Source organism: Gekko japonicus, unplaced genomic scaffold, assembly GCF_001447785.1.
Source record: "Gekko japonicus isolate JY-2015 unplaced genomic scaffold, Gekko_japonicus_V1.1 scaffold2870, whole genome shotgun sequence".
NCBI lineage: Eukaryota > Metazoa > Chordata > Lepidosauria > Squamata > Gekkonidae > Gekko > Gekko japonicus.
In genome coordinates this window covers 51,231-75,176 of record NW_015161490.1, presented here as the reverse complement: position 1 = coordinate 75,176, position 23,946 = coordinate 51,231, and the positions used below count along the sequence as shown (strand labels likewise).

General features: G+C 43.0%; 1 protein-coding gene across 1 annotated transcript; it reads right to left on the bottom strand.

The window, feature by feature from the left end:
• Positions 1-1,101: 1,101 nt before the first annotated feature.
• Positions 1,102-17,354, bottom strand: PGK1 (phosphoglycerate kinase 1). Its single transcript, XM_015429178.1, has 11 exons — positions 17,150-17,354; positions 13,989-14,039; positions 13,290-13,445; positions 13,051-13,195; positions 9,617-9,720; positions 8,817-8,936; positions 3,682-3,796; positions 3,050-3,229; positions 2,762-2,939; positions 2,436-2,534; positions 1,102-1,591 (listed from the first exon to the last, which is right to left on the bottom strand). The coding sequence occupies exons 1-11, from the start codon at positions 17,212-17,214 to the stop codon at positions 1,551-1,553; spliced, it is 1,254 nt and encodes a 417-aa protein (XP_015284664.1). The 5' UTR covers positions 17,215-17,354; the 3' UTR covers positions 1,102-1,550.
• Between the last annotated feature and the right edge of the window lie 6,592 nt (positions 17,355-23,946).

Here is a 23,946-nt window from a genome sequence, read left to right as displayed (position 1 = left end):
TTGAGGGTTCTTTTGGGGAGAGGCTCCTGTAGCTACACTGCAAATGTGGTGCCTCTACCTCAGCCCCCTCCTCCCCGGCCCCTGAATATACCCCAGGAGAGATTTGCTGTTGACTACAATAGCCCCATAGAGTCTAATGGAGCCAAATAGATTCAGGAATCCAGAATATATTCAGGATTCTCTATTCAGCTGTGAATACACACTGGAGAATCACATTTGGCTGAATATATGCCCAAATAATACTGATAAGGCCTTATTCAGGTATATATTTGCCTTGGCTTCTACGAAAGGCACACCCCTAATTATTAGTGGTGAAGCAAGCCAATGCAGCTGCAAATAAAGCAAGTCACCTAGCCCACTTAACTTGGCCAGTTTGGCCATCTGGATCCATGCAATGACTGTCTCAAGGCTAGGCAGTCTGCCCTTGAAGTCAGCATTCAGTACAGAATGTGGCAGCCCGATTCCTAGAGGGTGCCAGGCAGAACATACATGTTACACCCATCCTGCAGTTGCTCCATTGGCCACTGATCAGTTTCTGCGCTCAATTCAAGGTATTGGTTATCATCTACATAGCCCTTCATGGTCTAAGATTCTGTAGCTGTGGGACCGCTGGTTCTACTATGCTCTGCTGTGGCAGCTTCAGTTGTCTGAACAGAACCTTTTGAAGGGTTCTCATGTGACTCCCACAGTGCTATCATTGCAAAACGTGCAGAACAGAAATGTTCAAGAAGACATTTTTGCAATGGATTAGGACTGCAGTGGGACAGAATGGTCCAGAAGGGGTCCTTCATAAGGAAGTGGGGGCCTCATTGCCTTGTACCTTTGTAACCCCGCATTCTGCACTGCTCACACTATCACTGCCTGGGCATTTTGCTGTTCACACTGTAATTCAATTACCTATACTGTATGATTAACCCCCTCTTTCCATGCTCTGTTACTGGCCTTCAGTAAAAAAGGTGAGCTATGAATGAGCCAAATAAATAGATATCACTGATTAAACTAGACTCCAGGTTTTTGCTGCAACAGATTAACATGTCTACCTCCCTGGAATTAAAAAGAAATCAATCCACCCAATATAAAAAAGAAGCAGCAAGCCTCCAACTGTTCTTATCGTAAACATTTATTTAGACGCTAGCATTGTAGTAAACAAACAGAACTTCAGATTTTCCCTCTTGCATTTGGACTCTGTCAAAGTGAGAAATAGCAGCAGCTACGAACACTGTTGAAGATGAGTGGAGGAATCGGTTTTCAGCAACTGTCAGCTAACTGCTCTTAAAAGGCAAAAATATATACACTCTAATTCACAAAAACCATTTAATGCACTACAGTTGCTCCAAGTGGGGTAACGGTGGACAAATCAACATTATGTAAACTGCAGACTCCACAAAATTGAGCCACCTTTGCCTCTCCATCATTCCTTTTTGCTTCCAGTTTACATTTTGGGATCTGCCACTTGCACAGATACAGAAGCGCTGTGGTGGCTGCTTTAAGGGCTGGATGTGCAGGAACGTCCTAGGGAAGAGGTTCTTACTCGTCTCAGGCTCTAGCTGTTAAACGTTACTCAGAGCAGCTACTCCAGGAAGAACTTTACCTGCAGGCAGTTTAAAAGCACACAAAAGTCAGCTCGTTGTTTACCTTAAAACACATCTTGCATAATCTCAAACTTTAATTGCTAGCACTATTACATTTTCAGGCCAAATTTGTCACAATTACTCACAAGGTAATTTATAACAAAACCCAAGAAAATTCAAGTCCCAAAACATCAACAGGCAAACCGCGTAACCAAACAGCAACAAGGGGCAATCAGAATGAACCATATGTGAACAAACTTGCTTGATGTAATCTCTGAAGGGACAGTGACAAAAATTCCTGAAGTTAAGAAAAACTAAGGATGGTCGCTACTTTCCCCCCAAAACCGTAAGCTATCATAGACCTCCCTTTAAGCAGTTTTCATTCTCTCTTTTCAGCATTATTTCCTAGACAATGGAGACAAAGGTCCCTGTCAAGTATACAACTCCTGGAAAGAACAGTTGCAGGGTACTTCAGTTCAACTTCTTTTTCAGAGAATACATTATAAAATGGGAAGATTTACAGAGATTGGGAAATGGCTAGTTATCAAAGGAAGCTAAAGACATTCACAGTACAATACAGCCCATGAAAAACCACCCATAAATTCTCATTGCTTTAAAATGCAAGTCTTTGCAGATACCGAACAGTGACTGCTAGAGGAAATGTCAAATATTATGGCCCTTCGCACTCTGTAAGTACAACCCCCACGTGAAGGCACCGATTCTCATCTGCTTTCAGCCCCAAGGCACTTGTGTCAAGGCTGCACTCAAGATGAACTGCCTAGGCGAGGTAGGCAAAAGCATGCAAATTAGGACTTTTTTTTTTTTTTTTACAGAGCCCTGTCTAAGAAAGGAAAAATAGACTACCTTCTAGAAGTTCCAAGCTGGCACCACCACCAGTGCTCACGTGACTAACTTTATCTTCAGTGTTCCATTTGGCACAGCATGTAGCGGTGTCTCCCCCACCTGTTCAGCAAAACAAATTGGATATCTTTAGGAGAGTAGTATATACATAATTAACAAAATACTGATACCGGCAAAACCTAGATTGCTTTGTGGAACACATGAGGAGAAAAATTAGCTTATCACCAGAAGAAAAAAAAAAGAACTTTCATTTGAAATAGAGAAAAGACCAAGATTTCTTTCAGCTACTCAAATCAACAAAGGAAAGGAAATGGCAGATCAGTTCTTACCAATGATGGTGATACAGCCTTTTCCTGTAACTTCAACAACTTTATCCATCAAGGCCTTGGTTCCTTTGGCAAACTTGTCCCACTCAAACACACCAACAGGGCCATTCCAAACAATCTGCTTGGCTCTGCCCACAGCTTCAACAAACTGCTTGATGCTTTCAGGACCACAGTCCAAACCCTAAAGCCAGAAAGGGGGGAAATAGGCTGTTTAACCCTTTCACCTAAACACTGAGAGAAGACAGTATTGCAAAACCTCCCCTCTGAACAGAGCTTCGCCCTTCAAACTACCATCCATCCAGCAGGAATCCCAGAGGCCACAGTGGCTTCGCCTGTTTTGGCATTCTCATCAAATTTATCTGCAGTGACAAAGTCAATGGGCAAAGTGATTCGCACTTTATTCTTCTCTGCCTTCGACATCAAGTCCTTGACTATTTTTGACCCTTCTTCATCAAACAGAGAATTGCCAATCTGAAAACAGAAGAGAATGCATTATTACAGCTACTGCACATTTGCTTATCCAGGCTGCTAAACAACCCAAAACTTCAAAAACAAGACCTGAATCAGGTATATCCCTTCCCCTTTTAAATGAGTAACAAATCCTTGTGGGCAGATGGTCAGTGTACGACTACAGAACTCCACTTTCAGCCTGATTTCTGAAAATTCTAGTGAAAGGCCAAGGAATTACAAATTACTTCAAAGACAACCAGATGAATTTCATAACCCATAAACAACACACAATTCTTAAATATACATCCATATCTTGCATATTTTCAGGTTGGAAACTTGTTTCAGTACAACCCATATATGCCAAAAGCCCATATTAAAATGTATCATTTAAGAGGACAACTGACATTATACAAAGGGAATCTTTCATGTCCATCAAACCTGTACCCAAAGAGTGGACACTGTGGGCTGCTTACCTCCATGTTATTGAGCACTTTGAGGAAGGTGAAAGCCATTCCACCTCCAATGATCATCTCATTGACCTGATCCAGCATGTTATTGATCAGCTGAATCTTATCCTGAACCTTTGCTCTGATGAAAAAAGGGTGGAAAGAGAGAACCATTTAAATGAATAACAGATACAGTTGTAGAATGTTCAAGACTATTATGAAATGCAGTGCAGGCTTGTTAATTTCGGAACTGCATCTTCTCTTGTAATTACTACTAATATATACAGGATTACAAAGACGACATGTATCTTGATGATAATGTACCAATCTCCACTAAATGCAGAATGCGAGATAAAACTGTAAGAAGTTGTCTAATAAAACAGAACTCTCTCCTCTCCTTACCCAGAAAACTGTAAATATTAACAAGATCTAGGCTATCCTTCAATCTGAGGCAAGACTGCAGGTCCACCTATATTTACCACATGCAATCTTTTATACACTAAACTTTACTGCATTTGGTGTTTTATGAATAATCCTCTTTTGCTTTTTTGATCAAATTCTGGTTCTTGCAATGATTGAGTATACATATCCTGCAATTTTTTTTAAAGCTCACATAATTGTGATTTCAAATCTAAACAATTTTGGCTTTAGGATGATTTAGAATGGCAAAAACAAAATGTTTAAAATGGCAGCTATATATCTAATCTAATCTTTATTTGTTACCGTACCAAGCCAGCAAATAAGTAACATCATACAAAACTGATATAAACAATTTGTTAAAATACAAGTATACAAATATAAAAACCATGGTCTAAAAGATTTGAGGGGTTAAATAACCTTTTCTTTGCGGATATAGTATTAACTGCACAGAATTTAGCTATAACTTTGGTAATGGTCTGATTTGACTGTGTGGATCACAACAAACTATGGCAGGTCCTTAAAGAGATGGGAGTACCAGACCACCTCACATGTCTCTTGAGAAACCTGTATAAGGGCCAAGAAGCGACTGTTAGAACCAGATATGGAACAACTGATTGGTTCAGCATAGGAAAAGGAGTACAACAAGGATGTATATTGTCACCTTGCTTATTTAATATATATGCAGAGTACATCCTGCAAAATGCCCGCATGGATGAATCACAAGCAAGAGAGTACCAGAAAAACATCTACTTTTGCTTCATTGACTACGCTAAAGCCTTTGATTGTGTGGACCAATCACAAGCCGGAATTAAGATTGCTGGGGAAAAGATCAACAACCTCAGATATGCAGATGATACCACTCTAATGGCAGAAAGGGAAGAGGACCTAAACAGCCTCTTGCTCAGGGTAAAAGAGGAGAGTGCAAAAGTGGGCTTGAAGCTCAACATAAAAAAAAAACTAAGAACATGGCATCCGGCCCCATCACTCCTTGGCAAATAGAAGGGGAAGTCGTGGAAGTAGTGACAGACTTCACGTTCCTGGGATCCCAGATCACCGCAGACTGTGACAGCAGCCATGAAATTAAAAGACGCCTGCTCCTTGGGAGGAAAGCGATGGCGAACCTAAACAGCTTGATAAAAAGTAGCGACATCACCCTGCCAACAAAAGTCCGCATGGTCAAAGCAATGGTATTCCCAGTAGTCATGTATGGCTGCGAGAGTTGGACTATAAGGAAGGCCGAGCGCCGAAGAATAGATTCTTTTGAACTATGGTGCTGGAGAAGACTCTTGAGAGTCCCTTGGACTGCAAGAAGATCAAATCAGTCAATCCTCAAAGAAATCAACCCTGACTGTTCCCTGGAAGGCCAGATAATGAAACTGAAGCTCAAATACTTTGGCCACCAAATGAGAAGGGAGCACTCACTGGAGAAGACCCTGATGCTGGGAAAGATTGAAGGTCAAAGAAGACGGGGACGGCAAAGGATGAGATGGTTAGACAGTGTCATCGATGCAACGAACATGAAATTGAGCAAACTTCAGAGGACAGCGGAAGACAGGAGGTCCTGGCGGGAGCTGGTCCATGGGGTCGCGAAGAGTCGGACTCGACTGTGCGACTGAACAACAACAACAACAATAAGTAATTGACAGAGTCAGAGTCCATCAGGCCAGGCATTTCCTTTACCAAAGGGAAGATATATTTGGCTTGAACCAACTTGTACCATGGGCACCTGAGAAGCACATGTTCAATAGTTTCGACTTCTCCCAAATCACATTGACAAAGTCTCTGGTCAAAAGGTATCTTCCTGTATCTCCCCTCACGGACAGCCGAGTGAAGAGCCGAGCATCTAGTTAAGGTGAAAGCTCTTCTCATCTTGTGATCATCTAAGTTGGAAAGGTAATTAGGAGGGAGAAGTTGGTACCTGCTTAGCTCAGACACTATACAGGCTGGGCACCTGGCGAGGTCAAGCTGTCTCTCTGGGTCCATTATTCTCTGTTTCAGCATTATCTTGGCCTGTTCCCTACCAAAGGCCAGAACTGCTTGGGGAGAAAGTCCCAGAAGATTTAGTTTCTTAAGGACCGCCCACAGCCATTTAGATTGAAAGTTATCAGCTGCATTAAACCCTGTGGGTAAAAGTTGATGGTGAGCCAATATCTAGGTGATGCCAGGGTAACTCTAGCTCCTACAGTCACTGAGCCAGTTTCCAGTCTGATCATGGCATCAGGCACACCTCTCGGGACCTGGACGGCAGCCCTTGAGAATTTAGTCTGGGTCCATTCGAGAGGGAGAAAGCATGAAGATGGAGGGCAGCTATATAATATGTGAGAAGAAAAAATATATATATTTAGGGATGAAACTACAATTACAGCATGCTAGGAGCTAGAACCAGAAGCCAACATCCTGTCCAATATTAATATGGCTCCCTCCTATTTTATATGTGAAGTGATTTACTCAAGGTCAATAACAAACATTAGCAGCAAGGGAGAAAACAAGCAAGCAGGCAGGACACTCAGGCTGAAACCATCCGGGGCATCGTGCTGCCCCCTGGTGCCCAGTCTGTTGTCTGTTTCAGACAAACCCGTCCAGGACGTCACCACCTACACAAGTCGAAATGTTGCCCACCACTACAGACAATGGGTTGAGCAAATGTCCACCTTCACTTGGTGCCAGACATTTCAGTCACCCTGTTCACTCAAGCCTGAGAAATTGAGGGAGGCCAGAATCCAAGGATACGCCATTCCACCAATTCACACGCTGAAATAATCATCCTACAAACAATGCCACCAAAAAAAATCTATTTTTCCTCTGAGAGCAAATTACTTAAAAAGAGAAGATTGTTTTACAATGTTCCAGAGCCACTAGCCCCCACTATCTATGGCTATGTAATTCCCTTACAGAGAGGCCTTTCACTTACTATCAAAAACTGGCTTTAATAGTAAGCTTCTGCCATCAAAGCAACTCAAGGCTTTGTAGCAGATATACCAACCTCAAAAATCTGACTGGAACAATCTGGAGGGCCACTCTACCTGAGAAGCAATGCTCAACAAGAACAAACAATTCTATTGCACAACAGTTCCTGAAAGCACACAATGCTGCATGAGGACTGGGATTTTCTGATAACTAGAATTGCTACAGAACACCAGGCTATTTCTAGCACAGCCTTTTCAACAGCATAAATAGAGCTTTCTAAACACATTTCTTTTTAAATAGGATGTTTGGAGGAAGGCATTACTATTGTTTGGAGGGGAATCCAGACAAAGCCAGCAAGTTTTACACACAAATTTCGTTCTGTATCTACAGAGGTGCTGTTATCTGTATTACAGGCGGTTAGTAAATGTATTGAGATCACATAGTATGTTCATTGGCTAAGATGAGATGTGAACTAGGAAGTTTTCTGGTCTCACTATGTTACTTGCAGGCATTATACTATGCCAGTTTTCACCATCTGAGGCAGAACAGTTACAAGTCTGATAAAGGTTCTGATAAAGGAACCTCAGCATACATAAAAGACACTGCTGTAAAAACAGCAGAAAGCAGTAAGGAGCTTCTATTGTCCATAATGCAGTACTTTCTACAGGAAAGTGGTAAAAGCCTTGCTGGGTGCATGAAGTTAGGCACATATGTTTCCAGGCCACAGACATTTAATGCCCTAGTACATGCAGCAATAGAAAAAGTGGCTATGCAGCATAACTAGAAAACAATTCGGCCCAGTACTTGTACAGTGTGGAATACTGAATGTTTAACAGCTTTTCCCCCCAATGGACAAGGAGTAAAAGCACCCCTCTTTTACCAACAAATCAATACCAGGGAAGGCTGCATCTGCATGTCGGGGAAAAAGTCTTCCATGAAAGTTGCAGCAGTTGATATATATTCATTAGGTATCTATTAGGTATCAGTTGCAAAACATTAGACAGGGTTAGCTTACAGACAACTGCTGGGAAGAGACTGTATCTGTACTCTGGTGAAAATTCAGAAAGATCTGGCCTCTAACTCAAAGTACGCTAATAAAGCTGGGGACAGCTTTAAACAAAACAAAACACATTGACTGAATGGATATAGCTGTAAGGCTCCACAGCCAAACAATTGAGTACACGCTTATCATAAGGTTATACTTTATTGCCAGAGCTATAGAGGCAGTAACATCATCACTGTTAGAATGGCTACAGTCCTACAAGCATAATGGGATATAGGGTATTCGTATGCACACACCCCAATCCCTAGGCCAATCGGCCTGGCCTGACTCCCGTGCGCTGGAGAATGGGACCCCAGGCAACTAGTCCCACGGGTAATAGATGGGAAGACACTACACAGGCAGCAGCTAGCTAACAAGGTCATAGATAAGCAAGGCAAAGGAATGCGGCATCAGTTGGTACACAGGTCAAGCAAATGCACTCCTGCCCATAAACATCATGGCAGCATAGCTGACAATAGCCTTGGAGATTTAAAGGAGTATTTGCCTCTAAAGAGGAAGAGCTCAATAATTCCTACCACAAACTGATCAGTTGTTAAAACAAGTAAACTCAACCTCAGCTGCTTTGTATCTTTTATTCTATGATAAAGATCCTAAAATTACTTTAGCAGTGGCCACTTTTTTCAGTCCTTTCATACATTGTTGTAGCTCTTCCTGCCACTCAAGAGCATTGTCTCATGGAGCTTCAGTGGGGGAAAGGAAAACAAGCAAACTGTTCAAATAAATTGATAAAACCAACAAGAGGTAGTGGAAGAAAAAATGACAGGATGCTTACCCTCCAAGGATTGCCAGGAATGGACGTTCTGGACTCTCAAGAGCTTTAGCGAAGTAATCCAGTTCTTTCTTCATCAGGAAACCAGCAGCTTTCTGTGGCAGATTGACACCAACCATAGAACTGTTGCATTGGAGGAGGGGGGAAAAAACCACTATTTTTTAATCTTGCTTTTTTGAATCTACTAGAGATCAACTGCCACAAAACTTTTGAAGCCTACAAATATTGACACTGAAAACACACCTCAGCAATAGAGGTCATGGTACTTTAGTGGTTCACAGATGTCTTTCAGATCTGACAATTCACTAGATACTTTTTAAAAATACTTGTGGGTGTAATCTTCAGCCAAGAATTAGAAAAGTCAATCCCCCGTTTCCAGAGAGCTTTCCTTCATTAAAATATCTATTTTGGGGAATGTCAGTTCAAAGGTATTCCCGTAACTTGGCAGAGGAAAAGATTTAAAACAACATGGAAGATATGACTACTTATACTCACTACCTAACAGGCTAAAATATTTGCAGGAGTCTTAACTTGGAGAGCATCGACTCATCTTCCTTATTATTGTGTGTTCTTACAGAGAAAGACACCTTGAAGCCTCAGGTCATTTACTAACCTGAGTTGCCACAGATTATACTCTACCAGAGGGATTACCTTTCTAAAACTCAGAAGTACTCAAAGAGAACAATCACAGTAACTTATTACAAATTCTGATACAGGCCTTACTCTATTTCCAAGGCAGCAAAGAGTGACTCCGAGATGCACGAAAGCCTAGCCAAGACGTCCTAATGATAGCCGCTACACACCTGTGAGCTCTGTGTGCAGTTCCAAAAGCATCGTTGACATAAACATCTCCTAGTTTAGAAAGTGAGGCCCTGAAAGCATCCACCTTGGCAGAATCGGCCTTGATCTGGAAAGCAAAAAAAAAAAAAAGATAACTAGTTAGTCACAGCCACTTCACTATTTCATTAGTGAAGAGGCATTAAAATTACCAGATCAGTTGCTGTGTGAAATAAACTGTTCATAAACATTTCCAGAAGAAAAGCAACACACCACATTTCCAGCAACACACCACATTTGTTACCCCAGGAATTAGAAAGCCTCTCTTCAAACTTTGCCAACTTGTATTCTACTTGATCTGAACAATGGCATCAAGGAGGCCGAGTCAAAGAATATAGACTTCCGATAAGGGGAGAGTTTTTCCAAGAGAATGTTTCTGTCCATAAATGCATAACTGGGACAAACATATATGGGCATAAAACGCATTATACAAGGCACAAATGCACAGCTCAGCCCTGTTGCGTTCTCCTTTATGGAAACGGATCCATTATAAATACTATCATGATTATATAGTACCATGATTTAGTCTCCTCAGTTGAAGACCTTTGTACAGATCTTTAAGTGCTTCAATGATACTCAATAACAGCTAGAAGTAGGGATGCACTGTCAATTAAAAAAAAAGGTCAAGATTCTCCAATTTTTGTTCACAACGGCAACCAGCAAAGTAACAAACCTTGCTGTATCTGCTGCATTTTTCGCCACTTGCTATGGAATAGTTTTTGTACCAGGCCAGCTATTTTACTTTTCTCTATAGCCAATAATAAGTAACGTACAGCCACTAACAGCAGCCGACAATTCAAGTCAAGACTTGTGAAGATGAAAACCAAGAGTAAAAACATAATTTTTCTGCCAGACTGTTGCATGTTTTCTCAAGAAAAAAAGAGAAATATGCTGAATGTACTTTCTTACTGAAGCTTTTTTATTGCCTTTTATCAACATAAACATGGATAGTTTTAACTATGTGGCATCTTTATGAATTTAAAAGTTTAAATGGCTTAGCTTTCTACAAGTAAAATCAAGGTTTTTTAGGAAAAACAGGTGCCTGAACTCTCAAGACGGAAATGAAGTTTTTGATTTGCACACTGAAAACTCATGAACTTCTAAACATTTTAAAAAGAGTTTTGTCAAAGAGTTTCCAGAACTCTTTTCCAGGCCCGGGTAAATCTCAAAATATATGCAATACTAGAAAGAGAGCAAGACAGAGCTGAAAACTGCTATACTCTATGCTATCATAGCACGCACCTTAGTTTTGCCATTTCAGAGGAAGGAAAAAAACAAAATTTGAAGGCATACATGAAAATTCTGTAACAAACAGAAGGAATTTGGACATAAACATTTAAAAGCCTCAATAGGGATAGTAGCATACTTGATACTGAGGCAGACATTGAACTGAACAGTTTATCATCATACACTTAGACATTAATTGTGGACAAACCTTGACAGCACTTTACACACACATGTACATATGCTGGATTCTTTTCAAATGGAATGACAAGTAAAGTAACAGGTTATGGCAAAGTATTTACACTGGAACTTGGGAGTTCAGATACTCCTCCTCCTTCCTTCAGAAGTTCACTTGCATGGTCTGCTGTATTTTTATAGCACTATGTGGTGTTCTGTGTCAGCCTGTGAAAGGGCACCATACTGTATATCAGCGTTTCACACTGTGGTTGTATTTAAGGGAGCCAAGGCTGGAGGCTTAATGGGGTCACAGATGCTAAGAAAAGAAACCACTTGGGAGCAAGTGTTCTTGCTGACCTTCAAGGAAATGTCAGAGGTACAAGTTGGTATGGACTAATATAATTGACTCAAGAGAAAGTGACTTGTGTGTTTCAAGCGTTTGTAAGTCTCAGTACAGGATGTGAACCTCCCACCAGCACACACCACATTTAGCCAATCATAACGGATGTGGTGCTTGCTGAAGTCCCAAGCAGAACGCATTCTCTCCCCAAATACATTTCCTTCCAGAATGGCGTACACCACAGTGAATTTCCATGGAGCGACCTCACTCTCCCCCTACCTCTGAACTTTCTTTTGTAAGAGGACACAAGTCAGCATGCTTTGATCCAAATTTACCTGCACTATCCTAGGAATATAGTCATCAGCTACAAATGGCAGCATTCAATTTATATGAAATATCTGTACATCAGGCTTCCAAGCATGCCATCATGCCAGCTGTCACCCCTCTTCTCCCCTGCACTTGGTCCTCCTGTGTGTGTGTGGTTCTGCTTTCTGTGACAGCCGTTTTGTGGTTGTGCCCACCAAACCTGTGTCAACATTCCAAGGTGTCCACAAGCTCAAAAAGGTTGGGGATCCCTCTACTAAGGTAAATTGCAGCAGCTGATAAGAGGAATGATAGATGTGTAGGAACACTGATCTCTGTGGAACTAAGAGTTAAAGCTGATTTCCTACTTCAAACAAATATGTCATTACTGTATTAATTTATTTCTTCATTTCAAGGAGAAGCACTGAAAATCTTTTGTTCCAGCTATATAAACCTGTGTTTAAAAAATATCAGCCAAAAAAGGCCACTAAACTACCAAGAGTTAATGTATCTGTCTACCTTATATATGTCCCATGGTAGGTCACTCCATAGTCGTGGCTGCCTGCAAGTCCATTTCAGTAACTCAGCACTACATTGGACAATATGGGATGTTCTTACCATCCTACACATAACCATTTTCATAACAGATTTATAGCAGGATTAAAAACTATGAGCCATTGCTCACTTTTTACTATTCACAGTGCAGTTTGGAAAAAGCAAGAAGCACACTCTAGAGAAATAGAACAAAGTTTGAGTCCAGTGGCACCTTTAAAACCAACAAAGTTTAATTCTGGGTCTAAGCTTACATGTGCGCAAAGGGTGCATGAATATGACAGCTTATAGGTAAAGGTAAAGGTTTCCCTTGCTCGAAAGCCATTTGAATCCGACTCTAGGGTTGTGGTGCTCATCTCCGTTTCAAAGCCGAAAAGCCAGCGCTGTCCGAAGACGTTTCCGTGGTCATGTGGCCGGCATGACTAAATGCCAAGGCACACGGAACGCTGTTACCTTCCCACCGAAGTGGTACCTATTTATCTACTTGCAATTTCTTGCTTTCGAACTGCTAGGTTGGCAGGAGCTGGAACTAGAGATGGGAGCTCACGCCATCATGCGGCACCCAGGTCTCGAACTGCTGAACTACTGACCTTCCACAGCCTGCAGTTCAGCGTCTTAACCACTTGAGCCACCGCAGCTCCTTATGACAGCTTACACCAGGAATTAAACTTGGCTGGTCTTAAAGGTGCTGCTGGACTCAAACTTTGTTCTGTTGCTTCAGACCAACACGCCGACCCCACCTGAATCTAGTCTGCCGAAATGTAACAGAGAAAATGTTACACAAGAGGGGGAAAAGTCTCTCACCTTGTTCCCTGAAGCATCCTTCCCTTTCCCTTCCTCTTCTACGTGGAACCTGAGGTTCTCCAGGAGAATGACTGAACCAGCTGGAGGATCAGCACAGGCCTTTTCCACCTCTGGACCTACACAGTCTTTTAGGAACAAGATGTCCCTGGAGACATGATCGAAAATATAAAGCTTACATTTGCCACTAACAAGGATAAGTCACTGCACACTAATTTATAGTAACAACCACAAGGCCGTACCTGCCTAGTAATGCTTTGAGTTCCGCTACCACTGGCTCCAAAGAGAATTTGTCAGGCATAGGAACTCCATCAGGTCGCCCAAGGTGACTCATCAGTACCACAGACTTGGCTCCATGGTCCAAACAATGCTTGATGGATGGGACTGCTGCCTTGATTCTGCAACAAAAGTAACTTCCTGTGAGAGAGGTGTCTCCCATGATACCCATGCTGTACACTAAAAGAGCAAAGCTCTAAAAGCAGACGTTATACACAACTACTAAAGTCACGGATCTATTAATTATTAAGTCAAGGTATCATCAATTACTATGGTAACAGTTTCATTCTCACTTTGCCAAAGGAAGGAGATGGGACAAAAATCTGCTAGAGAGACACAGTTCACTTAACTTTCTCTAAAATCCACTCAGGTTATTACCTGCCACCCACCCCATGTAGTGGGAAGTCCAGCGCAAGCACAGCTAAACTATCATTACAACGAAATGTGGATAAAAGGATACAAGGCGGCATCTTACAAATTAAATCAATCTGATGTCACACCTTGAATACATGACCTAGCCATAGCAGCTCAGCTTTTAGCTGGAGATTCCAAGGTCAAATCGAACACCTTACAATAACAAACTGTGTTCTTCCACGAAGTTGCAGCCCACTGGGGAGGAGGGGCTGATAACCTCCAACTCCAGTTCACTATTCTATAGTGCTCACCTTTGGTTGTTGGTTATTTTGTTGTTCTTCATCGGGACATTGAAATCAACCCTGAGGGAGGAAAAACACATAAGCAAATTTTTAAAAATACATTTCTCTGCTCCCTCTGTTGGGAACCATTGTTAAAGACTAGTAGTAAGCTGCGTCAGTTATATGGGTAGGGGAGCGGGCAAAAATCATGCAACACCCAATCATCACCCACTGTTGGACTGGTACAGCCCTCACAAGGCTTCCCGATATGTGCAGAAAGGCCTGTCCAACCAGTTCCATCCCTCGATCATGCCTGCATCTTTCCGAGCCAGCATCAGGGATCAACAAAAACAAATTGCACTGGATCCACTAGCTGTATTCACTGGTAAAGAGGGGAGCCAGGTCATCTGCTTATCATTTTCAGAATCTGGTTGAAGGAAATGCTCATGAGCAAGGCTAAGCCAGTTTGGTGTAATGGTTAAGTGCGCGGACTCTAATCTGGGAGAACCGGGTTTGATTCCCCACTCCTCCACTTGCACCTGGCTGGATGACCTTGGGCAAACCGTAGTTCTGATAAGAGCTGTTCTTGAAAAAGAGCAGTGTCTGTCAAGAGCTCTCTCAGCCCCACCTTTGGGTAGTGAAGGGCGGGGTATACATCCAATCTCTTCTTCTTCTAAGCCAGATTTCATGCTGGGGGCTGTCAAAACCCTACCAGCATATAAAGGATGATCAGTTCATTAATATGTTAGTAAAACACTGAGAAAACACCCTAATATGGAAAAAAGGACCAGCTAAGAATCTTAGTAACATTAGACAAGTCATCACGTTACCAGAGGTGCCCCCAAAAGAAAGCATAAACTAAGTACAGAAGGAAAGGCAAATATCAAGTGAACACTGCTTGTCAGAAATGAAGTACAGCATGATTGCAGGAGCAAGACTTAACACTTACAATCCTTGCAATCAAGATAACTGCAAATTAACAGACAGCATAGGGACATTTTGGATGCTGCTGTAAGCCCCTGCCTTTCCTTCACAAGTTGCTTATTCTGTTTCTCTCCACCACCCACTTAAGGGAAGATCCAGCATGCGAAGTGTTACAGGTGCATGTTAAAACCAGAACATCATCTTGCAGCTGATAAAGTGATGAACCTGTGCAAAGAATAACCACTGAGTTACAGCTCTGGGATATATTAAAACTTGCTGATATTCCATCTAACAGTGTCTGGGACTTTTTCAAACTCTCATCTTAGATGGTCACAGAACGCAATGACTCAGCAGCCTATTAAATGTGCTTGACCATGTCAGATGCATGAGAGAGGAATTTCAAAAGCCACCCTTACAAACTATGCCTTGTGTGTGCACAGCTGAAGGAGACAGGAAGTTGCAGTGTGTCATGCAGGAAAAGAACTTGAACGATGACAGACTGGAGAATGTAAGACTAGATAGTCTTTTGAGTAATTAAGCAGGAGAATGTTGCAACCATGTGCAAAATTATTGGCAGTTGAGATGGAAAGAAATCAGCCACATCAAGTCCGTTCTGAGCGTATAACAACTATACAGCACATTATGCCCTTTATTCACATAAGGCCTTATTTTGATAAGGACACAGTTATTATTCCTGTGTTTAACAGGGATTATAAACCAGATGGTAAATTTTGGCTTTAAAAATCTGGCACCATAACAATGAAGGATATCAACCAAAGAGAAAATGAAGCCCGGTGCTTCTCATGTGAATTTCACATCTGCATAGTGCCTGCATGGCCACAAGAGACCACTGGATAGGTGCAAGATTTTATGTGGGAGGCCATTTTTCCCACCATTCCCCCCCTCTTTCTCTGCAGCTTCTGTCTGGTGATGTGGAGGGGTGGTGTGCACTTTTAGTGTAAGTACCAGACATTCCAAGCTACAGGGCCTTTGTCTAAGTTGCAAGGCATGGTGATTACTGCTTTGAAGCTGCCTAAGAAACAGAACTGAAATCAAATGTGCCAATCATTCCTTCTAACTTCTGATACTGATTAGGCACCACTATAACAGTTTTAGTTCACAGTAACAATTCTGTTTGCACTCCCCCCCTTATTAGTTATATAATCCCTCCTGCATGCATTTTACAGTTGGGCAGTAACTTAACCCAAAATCTTTTACAGGGCTACAGAAACTCTGCAAAAGACAACCTTTCCTGCCAATCAAATACTGGTTAGAAAGGTGAGCCCTCTTTATTCAGTGGTGCGTTTGTTTACCGGAGAGAAAGAAAAAGATCTCATTGAGTTAAAACTACAGCCACAGAGAAAAGCTCTCTGGATTAATTAAAATGTATTTTAAAAGACACTCACCAACCTCCAATTTCAGTTACAGCATATATGTATTCTATTTTGACGCTTATACCTTGCTTTTCCCCCAGTAGGGACATAATCCATTTTACAAGATCATTTACCTTCTGTTTTACCCTCACAAAAACCCTGTGAGTTGGTTGGGCTGAGAGTGTGTGTGACTGGCCCAAGGTCACCCAACAAGCTGTCAAGGCAGTGTGGAGTTATGAACCTGGGTCTCCCAGATGCTAGTCTGACACTCGAGCCACTACACCACACGTTCTCTCCTTGCCATTAGGAAACCTTAGGGGCTAACAGAAGTGAAAGTTAAGCTCTTGTCTGGAAAGTGGCCAGTCCTGCATTCACCTCTGCCCTCCCTCTCTTGCGCCAGACAACCGGTCCCCTGCCGCCCTCCCGGACCCGCTTATTAAGGGACCGAATGAGCAATGCTACAAGGCCAGGAGGGCTCTGGGCGAAGGAACGCGGCAACCCACAGGAAACCCCCCCCCCGCCGCCGCCGCCGCCACGCCCCAGAGTCCGCCTTTCGCCCATTGGGAGACCGGTGGCCCCCTGAAAACGGCGGGTTTATGTCCCCCCCCACCCCCCGGTGTAGAAGACGGACCCCCACCCGCCATGCAGCTGATCCCTCGCCATGAGGCCGGAGCCGCAGAACGGCAGGAGCGCCTGCTCGCCTCGGCCCTTCGACCGCCGAACCACCTTCGGGAGCGACTTTCCGACCGAGCCTCTGACGGCCCCGCCCCCCCCCGGGGCAGTGGGGGGCGGGGGTTGTTGGTGGGGCTGCTGCTCTCTGCCTAGCGCCTACGGTTCGCGCCACGGGCCTCCCCCGCTCGCCCTGAGCGAAGTACGAAGTGCCGCGCGGCTCACCTCATGACCACCCGCTTGCCCTTCACGTCCACCTTGTCCAGGGTGAGCTTGTTGGAGAGAGACATGGCGATGGATGGCGGCGCGGAAGGGGCGGCGGGCAGCTCTCTCCGGGGCAGCAGCAGCAGCCGAAAGGGGAAAGAGCGAGCGACGCGGCGTCCCGGGGTCACCTTCGGATGCTCGGCGCCCGCCTCCGGCCGCGCGCTCATTGGCCGGGCGTGACGCAGGGCCTCCTCTGATTGCCCGCTCACGCCTGTCCGTCACGCAGGGTGCTGAGGCCCATCCTTTTGCCCGGCGCCGCCTGAGGGACATTCCCACGAACCCGTGGAGTCGGGTTAGAGGGGCCTGCCTGCCTGCTTGGGGTCCCCGGAATGGCGGAGGGAGGGGGCGGGAGGGGAGTGAGAGAGAGCCCAGCAGAGCGGGAGGGGGCGGGACTGTGGTGATCGGTGCCCCCGGAGCGCCGCCTAGGCGGTGAGCGCGCTGGAAACTGGCTAGGAGCCAATCCTGGTTTGCGCGGGAGTTGCAACTGCAAAGACAAAAACGGTCTGCCGGTTTGTTCCAGAAACTGCTCGCGACTTCATTCCCTGGCTGTCAACGTAGGCATAGAGGAATCTTTAAAACCACACACAGGCCGCTGGGCGCAGTCTCAGGCTTTGTTTTACCAACATGGCTACCCTCCTGAATCCAAGGTCTGCGTAAAGTACCTTTTCTCATTAGCAGATAAAGATACCGGCAATTCTAATACCAGAGAATCAGCCTGGAGGATGGCTGTGGTGATGAGGCCATAGAAAACATTGGAATGAAAAGATTTTACTGTTGTCTAATGTGTGTGTGTGCTTAATACACACATGTCAACAAACCTAAAGTTCTTTTATTTATTTATTTTTTTCAAATTTATATCACGCCCATCCCATAAACGGGCTCAGGGCAGGTTACAACAATTTAATAAATACAATAATTTAAAACAGATTAAAACGGTGCACTGCTGCATTTTGTATCAGCTGTAATTTCCGGAGCAACTTCAAGGGTAAGCCTGCATAGAGTGAAGGGCAGTAATCAAGCCTGGAAGTGACCATTGCATGGATCACTAGCTAAGTCCTGAGGGGAGAGATAGGGCTTCAGTAGCCTGATCTGCCTAAGATGGAAAAATGCAGATCTGGCGACTGCAGCAACCTGGGCCTCCATAGATAAGGAGGTATCTAGAGTTACTCCCAGGTTTTTCACCACCGACTGGGCCGGCACCAGGAGGTGTCCCTTCCAGTGTGGGAAGCCTGATGCTCACCTCCAAACCCCCACGACCCAGGTACAGGACCTCCGTCTTCGATGGATTTCACTTCAGTTGACTCTGCCGCAACCATTCAGCCACAGCATCCAAAGCCTCAGCCAGATTTCCAGGAATGGAGGATGGATGGCCATCCATTAACAGATAAAGCTGAGTGTCATCAGCATACTGATGGCAGCCCAGCCCATAACTCCGGACTAATTGGGCGAGGGGGCACATATAGATGTTAAATAACATTGGCGAGAGGATCACCCCCTGCGGCACTCCACCTTCTAGTGGGTACCATGGGGAGACCCTCTCACCCTGTGCCACCCTCTGTCCCCGACCATGGAGGAAGGAGGAAAACCATTTCAAGGGAGTCCCCTGGACTCCTACGTCAGTGGGTCATAAGATCATAATCGACTGTTTCAAACGCTGCCGTTAAATCTAATCATAACAGCAGCGCTGACCTGCCTTGATCCAGATGTCTATGGAGGTCATCTGTAAGGGTGACCAGAGCTGTCTCTGTCCCATGGCCAGGGCGGAGGCCAGACTGGAAATGATCAAGGGTGGAAGCGTCATCCAGGAAAGCCTGGAGCTGTTTGACCACCGCTCTCTCAACCACCTTACCCAGGAACAGTAAATTCGACACTGGGCTGTAGTTGGTCAGGACCATTGGATCCAGTGATGGCTTTTCCAAGAGCGGGCAAACTACCGCCTCCTTTAAAGTATTTTTATTAATTTTCAGTTTTATAACATAACAAAATACATAATGAACATTTGGGTTAACCATTTCAAAATAATTAAACATACATATTAATGTCTCAGGGATGCAAAAGAAGAGTATATTTTCAATATATCTAAGTATTATAATCTATTAAAAATCAATAAAATATTGTTCCCTTTCTTTTGATGTCTTACATAAACGTGATTATTTCTTGATATTTAGTCGGCATATAGTTTAAGGCGTGAAAGGGAGCCATTTGATTAGTGAACTACTATGTATGTTGTTATCTTCAGCAAACCTAATGGAGTCAGCGATTTTATCCATTGCTAATAGCTCCCAGACCTTGGTGAACTACTGCAAAATAGAGATTGGAGAAGGGTCTTTCCAGCTAGTCGCTATTATAATTTTAGCAGCCAATAAAAGCATGGAAATAGGTATTTGTGGTATCTTATTATCTCTCCAGAGCTCTAATAACAATCATTCAGGTGTGTTGTCTATGTCATAATCAGTTCTACATTTCACATAATGAAGTACATTAGACCAAAAATCCGATACCTTTTTACACTCTCACCAACAATGCAAAAATGAAACTCATGCCCCTCCAACATAATGGTGAATGGGAAGCAGAAATATGATGTATTTTTGTTGGTGTTGTGTACCATCTCATTAGAAGTTTATAACTTTGGAGGCGATAAAGATTTAGAGGTAAGAGTTTTGGATGCCCAGATCTTATCCCAATCTCTTTCAGTTAGTTTAGTGGTACAATCAGATTGCCAACTTTTCTGATAACTTAACGTCTGAAGGGAGTGTGAATCAAGCAATATTTTATGTAAAATAGATATTGTATGTCTAATAGATGTTTGATTCTGTTTCATTAGTCTTTCAAATACAGTAATAGGCTGCACTGATTTATTGCCCAGGTTCCAAGATTTAAATAAAGATACTAATTGTGAATATTCAAACCATGGGAGCTGGCATGTAAATTTCTGTTCTAGGGATTCTTTACGGGCTAACTCATTTCCTTGAAGAATATCTATAAATCTTGTAATGTTGTGTAATCTTCATGCCCTAAAAGAATCAGGATTTCTAGCGAGAATAAACCAGGACTGGTGTATAAAAGAAATCATCGGTGAAGGTGTCAGTAGATCTTTACGTTTGTCCCATATTTTGAACATATTAGTTAAAAAAAGGATTGGAACCTATTTCTCTAGGCCTAATATTCGGTTTTTCCCATAATAGTGATTGGAATGGGATGTTAGCGAGATATTGGTTTTCAACTATCTTCCAATCAGTATCCAAAGCAGGATTATAAAATTTTTAAAGGCCCAATAAAGATACTGCCTCATGGTACAGCGTAAGATCTGGAAGAGCTAGACCCCCTTTAATAATAGGTCTTTTTAATGTATTGACACTAATCCTGGGCCTAGAGGAATTCCAAATAAACTTAGTAATAGCCCTCTGTCAACCTTTAAAGTATTCTTTTGGTAGTGCCATTGGTATTGAGCGGATGAGATATAAAAATTTAGGGAAGATAAAGGTTTTAATTATTTGGATCTTCTCCATCCATGAAGAGAATGATGCAGCTTTAAGTAGATGAGGATCTTGAAAGATCTTTTAATGGTAAGAAGTTCACCTTAAGAATGTCTGTTATTTTAATTGGAATTTTAATACCAAGATAAGTCCATGTTTTATTAATCCAGCAAAAACCATATTTTGTTGCAATGTGTTTCTTGTGTGCCTGGGAGAGTTGTATAGGGTAGAGATGGGTTTTAGATGGGTTTGCTTTAAAACCTGAAAGATCTCCAAAAGCTGAAAATAATTTCTGTAAACAAGGTAGTGTGCTTTCAGGGTTCGATAGTGTTAAAACTAGGTTGTCTGCAAATAGACTCAATTTCATGTTCTTAGGCCCAATTTGTATTCCGTGAATTTGAGGGTCATTTCTAATGGCTTGTGCGAAGGGCTCCATGGCCAGAGCAAATAGAAAGGGTGACATAGGGCATCCCTGTCTTGTCCCCCTGGCCAATTGGAATACCTCTGTGTCCACATTATTAATTTGTATGTGCGCTGCAGGTGACGAATACATTACCCTAATAGCCATTTGAAACATGGGGCCAAAATTCATGTGATTCAATAAATTTTCCAAATATGCTGGTTCCACCGAGTCAAACGCTTTTTCCATGTCAACAGACAGGGCAATAGACGCATTAACTTGATTCTTATGGCAGAACTGAATAATATCTATAACTTTTCTGGTGTTGTCTGTGATGTCTCTTCCAGGGATAAACCCTGTTTGATCTGAATCAATATATGAACTTATAATTTTACTAAGTCTATTAGCTAGGGTGGCTGTGAAAATCTTATAGTCGACGTTCAATAGGGAAATCGGGCGATATGAACTTGCATTATGTGGGTCCCTATCTTTTTTTAGAATGACAATGATTTTGGCCAAGTTCCAGGTAGGAGGCAGTGTTCATGATTTCAAAATGTTACACGTGTCAGTTAGCTGAGCTATAAAAAGGGGGTGGTATTTTTTTATAGAATTTGTCGGTAAAGCCGTCTGTTCCTGGGGACTTGTTATTTTTAAGGGACCGAATGGTGTTTGAGATCTCTTGTGTAGTGAAAGTTTCTTCAAGCCAGTTTTTGTGAGCCTCTGAGAGTACTCTTTGTGAGGAATATCGCAGGAGAAAGTCTTTAATATTTGCTGTCTCTGGATTAGTAGAGGAATATAAGGCTTGGTAGTATTTATAAAACGTCTCTTTGATAGCCTTAGTGGTATGGTGCAATAGTCCCTGCCTGTCCCTAATTGCTAAGATAGTGTTTGCTGTTCTTTTCTGCCTTACTTTCCAAGGTAGCAGTCGGAGGGCCCGTGGTCCAGCAAGCCAATACTTCTGTTTGTTATATAAGATTTGTTTTTGGATTGCCGTGGTCTCAAGAGCTGCCCATTTTTTTCTTTTTTCAACTTTTTTCCTTTCCAGAAGTAATTTTCGGTATGTTCCCCCCCCCCATGTTGTTTGAATTTTGTTTCTAATTCCCCTATCTGGGCTAAAATTTCTGATTTTAATCTTGTCTTTTCTCTCTTACAGGTTATCGTCTGCCCTATAATTGTGCCTTGTAAGACAGCTTTAAAGTCGTCCCATATGAGATGTTGGGAAGTTTCATCTGAAGAATTTAATTCAAAATAGTCTTTGATTTATTTTTCAATTTTCTCAGCAATGGAGGGAACTAATAAAGAGAGCTGTCTAACTTCCAAGTGTGACTGCGTGTTTTTTTCCCTTGGGATTGCATAGAGCACACAACCGGACAGTGGTTGGACCAGAGGCAAATACCCATGTCAGCCGTGGGAAAGAGAGTAGTCATATGTGTAGAAACCAGAATATAATCAATGCGCGTATGAACTTGAAATTGGGCGGAGTAATAGGTATAATCTCTTTCATCCGGTGCCTTAATCTCCATATATCACTAAATTGGAATTTACTTAACAATGTTGATAACTGAGTATCAAAATCTGTAATCTTGTCTGTCATATTGGCTCTATATTTGGGTCTTGATCTATCTAGAAAGGAGTTGGCAATGTAGTTGAGGTCTCCCCCAATCACATAAGGGTTATCACTAAATGTATTCAATTTAGTTAAAACCTCCTTCAGAAAGTGTAGCTGCCCCATATTAGGGGCATAAATAGAGGCTAAGGTTATTTTTTCCCCATTCAGGGTCCCTGCTACAAATAAAAAACATCCTTGAGGATCCTTCCTAATTTTATCTACTTGAAATCTAACATTCCTACTGAGTATAATAGCTACCCCTCTAGATTTTGAAGTACCTGCAGCTAAAAATTGCTGTGGGTATTTAGTGGTGTTAAAGGTTGATTGGCACTGTCTATTTAAATGAGTCTCTTGCAGAAATATCACTTCTGGTTTCTGTCTTATCAAGGCATTAATAATTCTTTTCCTTCTAATACAATTATTCAAACCTCTACAATTAAGAGAGGTAAACTCAATTGTAGGTGAGAAGATATGGGACATCCCTCTCTCTTCATCATCAGGTTGACAGGTGCCCCGCCCCTTCACATGATCCTGGTGGAAGGCAAGATGGCTGCCGCAGCAGCCCTGAGGGCCTGGCGAGCACATGGCTGCTTCCCCGAGGTGGGGGGAGGGAAAATGGCTGCTTTTTGACTGTTTTTGGGTGCTTTGAATGTGTTTGGGGGCCAAGGGAGAGGCTTTTGAGGCTGGAGAGTGCTTTGAACGTTTTTGGGAGGCAAAGGATGGCTTTTGTGGCTGGAAATGTGCTTTTTACACTGTGGGTGTGCTTTGGGTTAACGTGGGTGTCCGCAAACTGTGCCTGGAGACCCTGGGGAGACTCTTGGATGGCTGCAGAGAGAGTCCCCCTCCTCACAGACATGCCCAACACAGCTCTGTAACCCCAGGCAGATCCCAGAGCCCCCCTGAGAGCCAAAAAGCAGTTTGTTTGCTGCTGCAAAGGGAAAAGGGTGCTTTTTAAAAGTTCTACTATTTAGACATGCCCTCTGTAAACCCCAGAAACCAAAAATAGCTCAGACAGGTCCCCCTCCTCCCCAGGACCCCCACCCCCAGGCAGAGAGGCAGCATGCCTCACACGGTGCCAAAGAGCCAAAGAGGAAAAAAGTGCTCCATTTTAAAACTGTGCTGTTCTGCAGCCTGTTCTTTCCCCTGGCGCTGATAAGAAGCCGGCAGAGCCCTCCCCCCTCACACACACGAGTGAGCAAAAACTCTATGCTACAAAACCCACCCAAGGGAGAAAAGAATTCCAGTCTCAGCTTCCACAGAAGGAGAGAGAGGG

Coding starts and splice junctions, on each gene's coding strand:
- PGK1 (XM_015429178.1), bottom strand. CDS start 17,214: ATGTCTCTCTCCAACAAGCTCACCCTGGACAAGGTGGACGTGAAGGGC. Junction 9,721..13,050: donor AGGATGCTTCAGGGAACAAG/GTGAGAGACTTT, acceptor TTTGCTTTCCAG/ATCAAGGCCGATTCTGCCAA. Junction 3,230..3,681: donor AAGTGCTCAATAACATGGAG/GTAAGCAGCCCA, acceptor TTCTGTTTTCAG/ATTGGCAATTCTCTGTTTGA.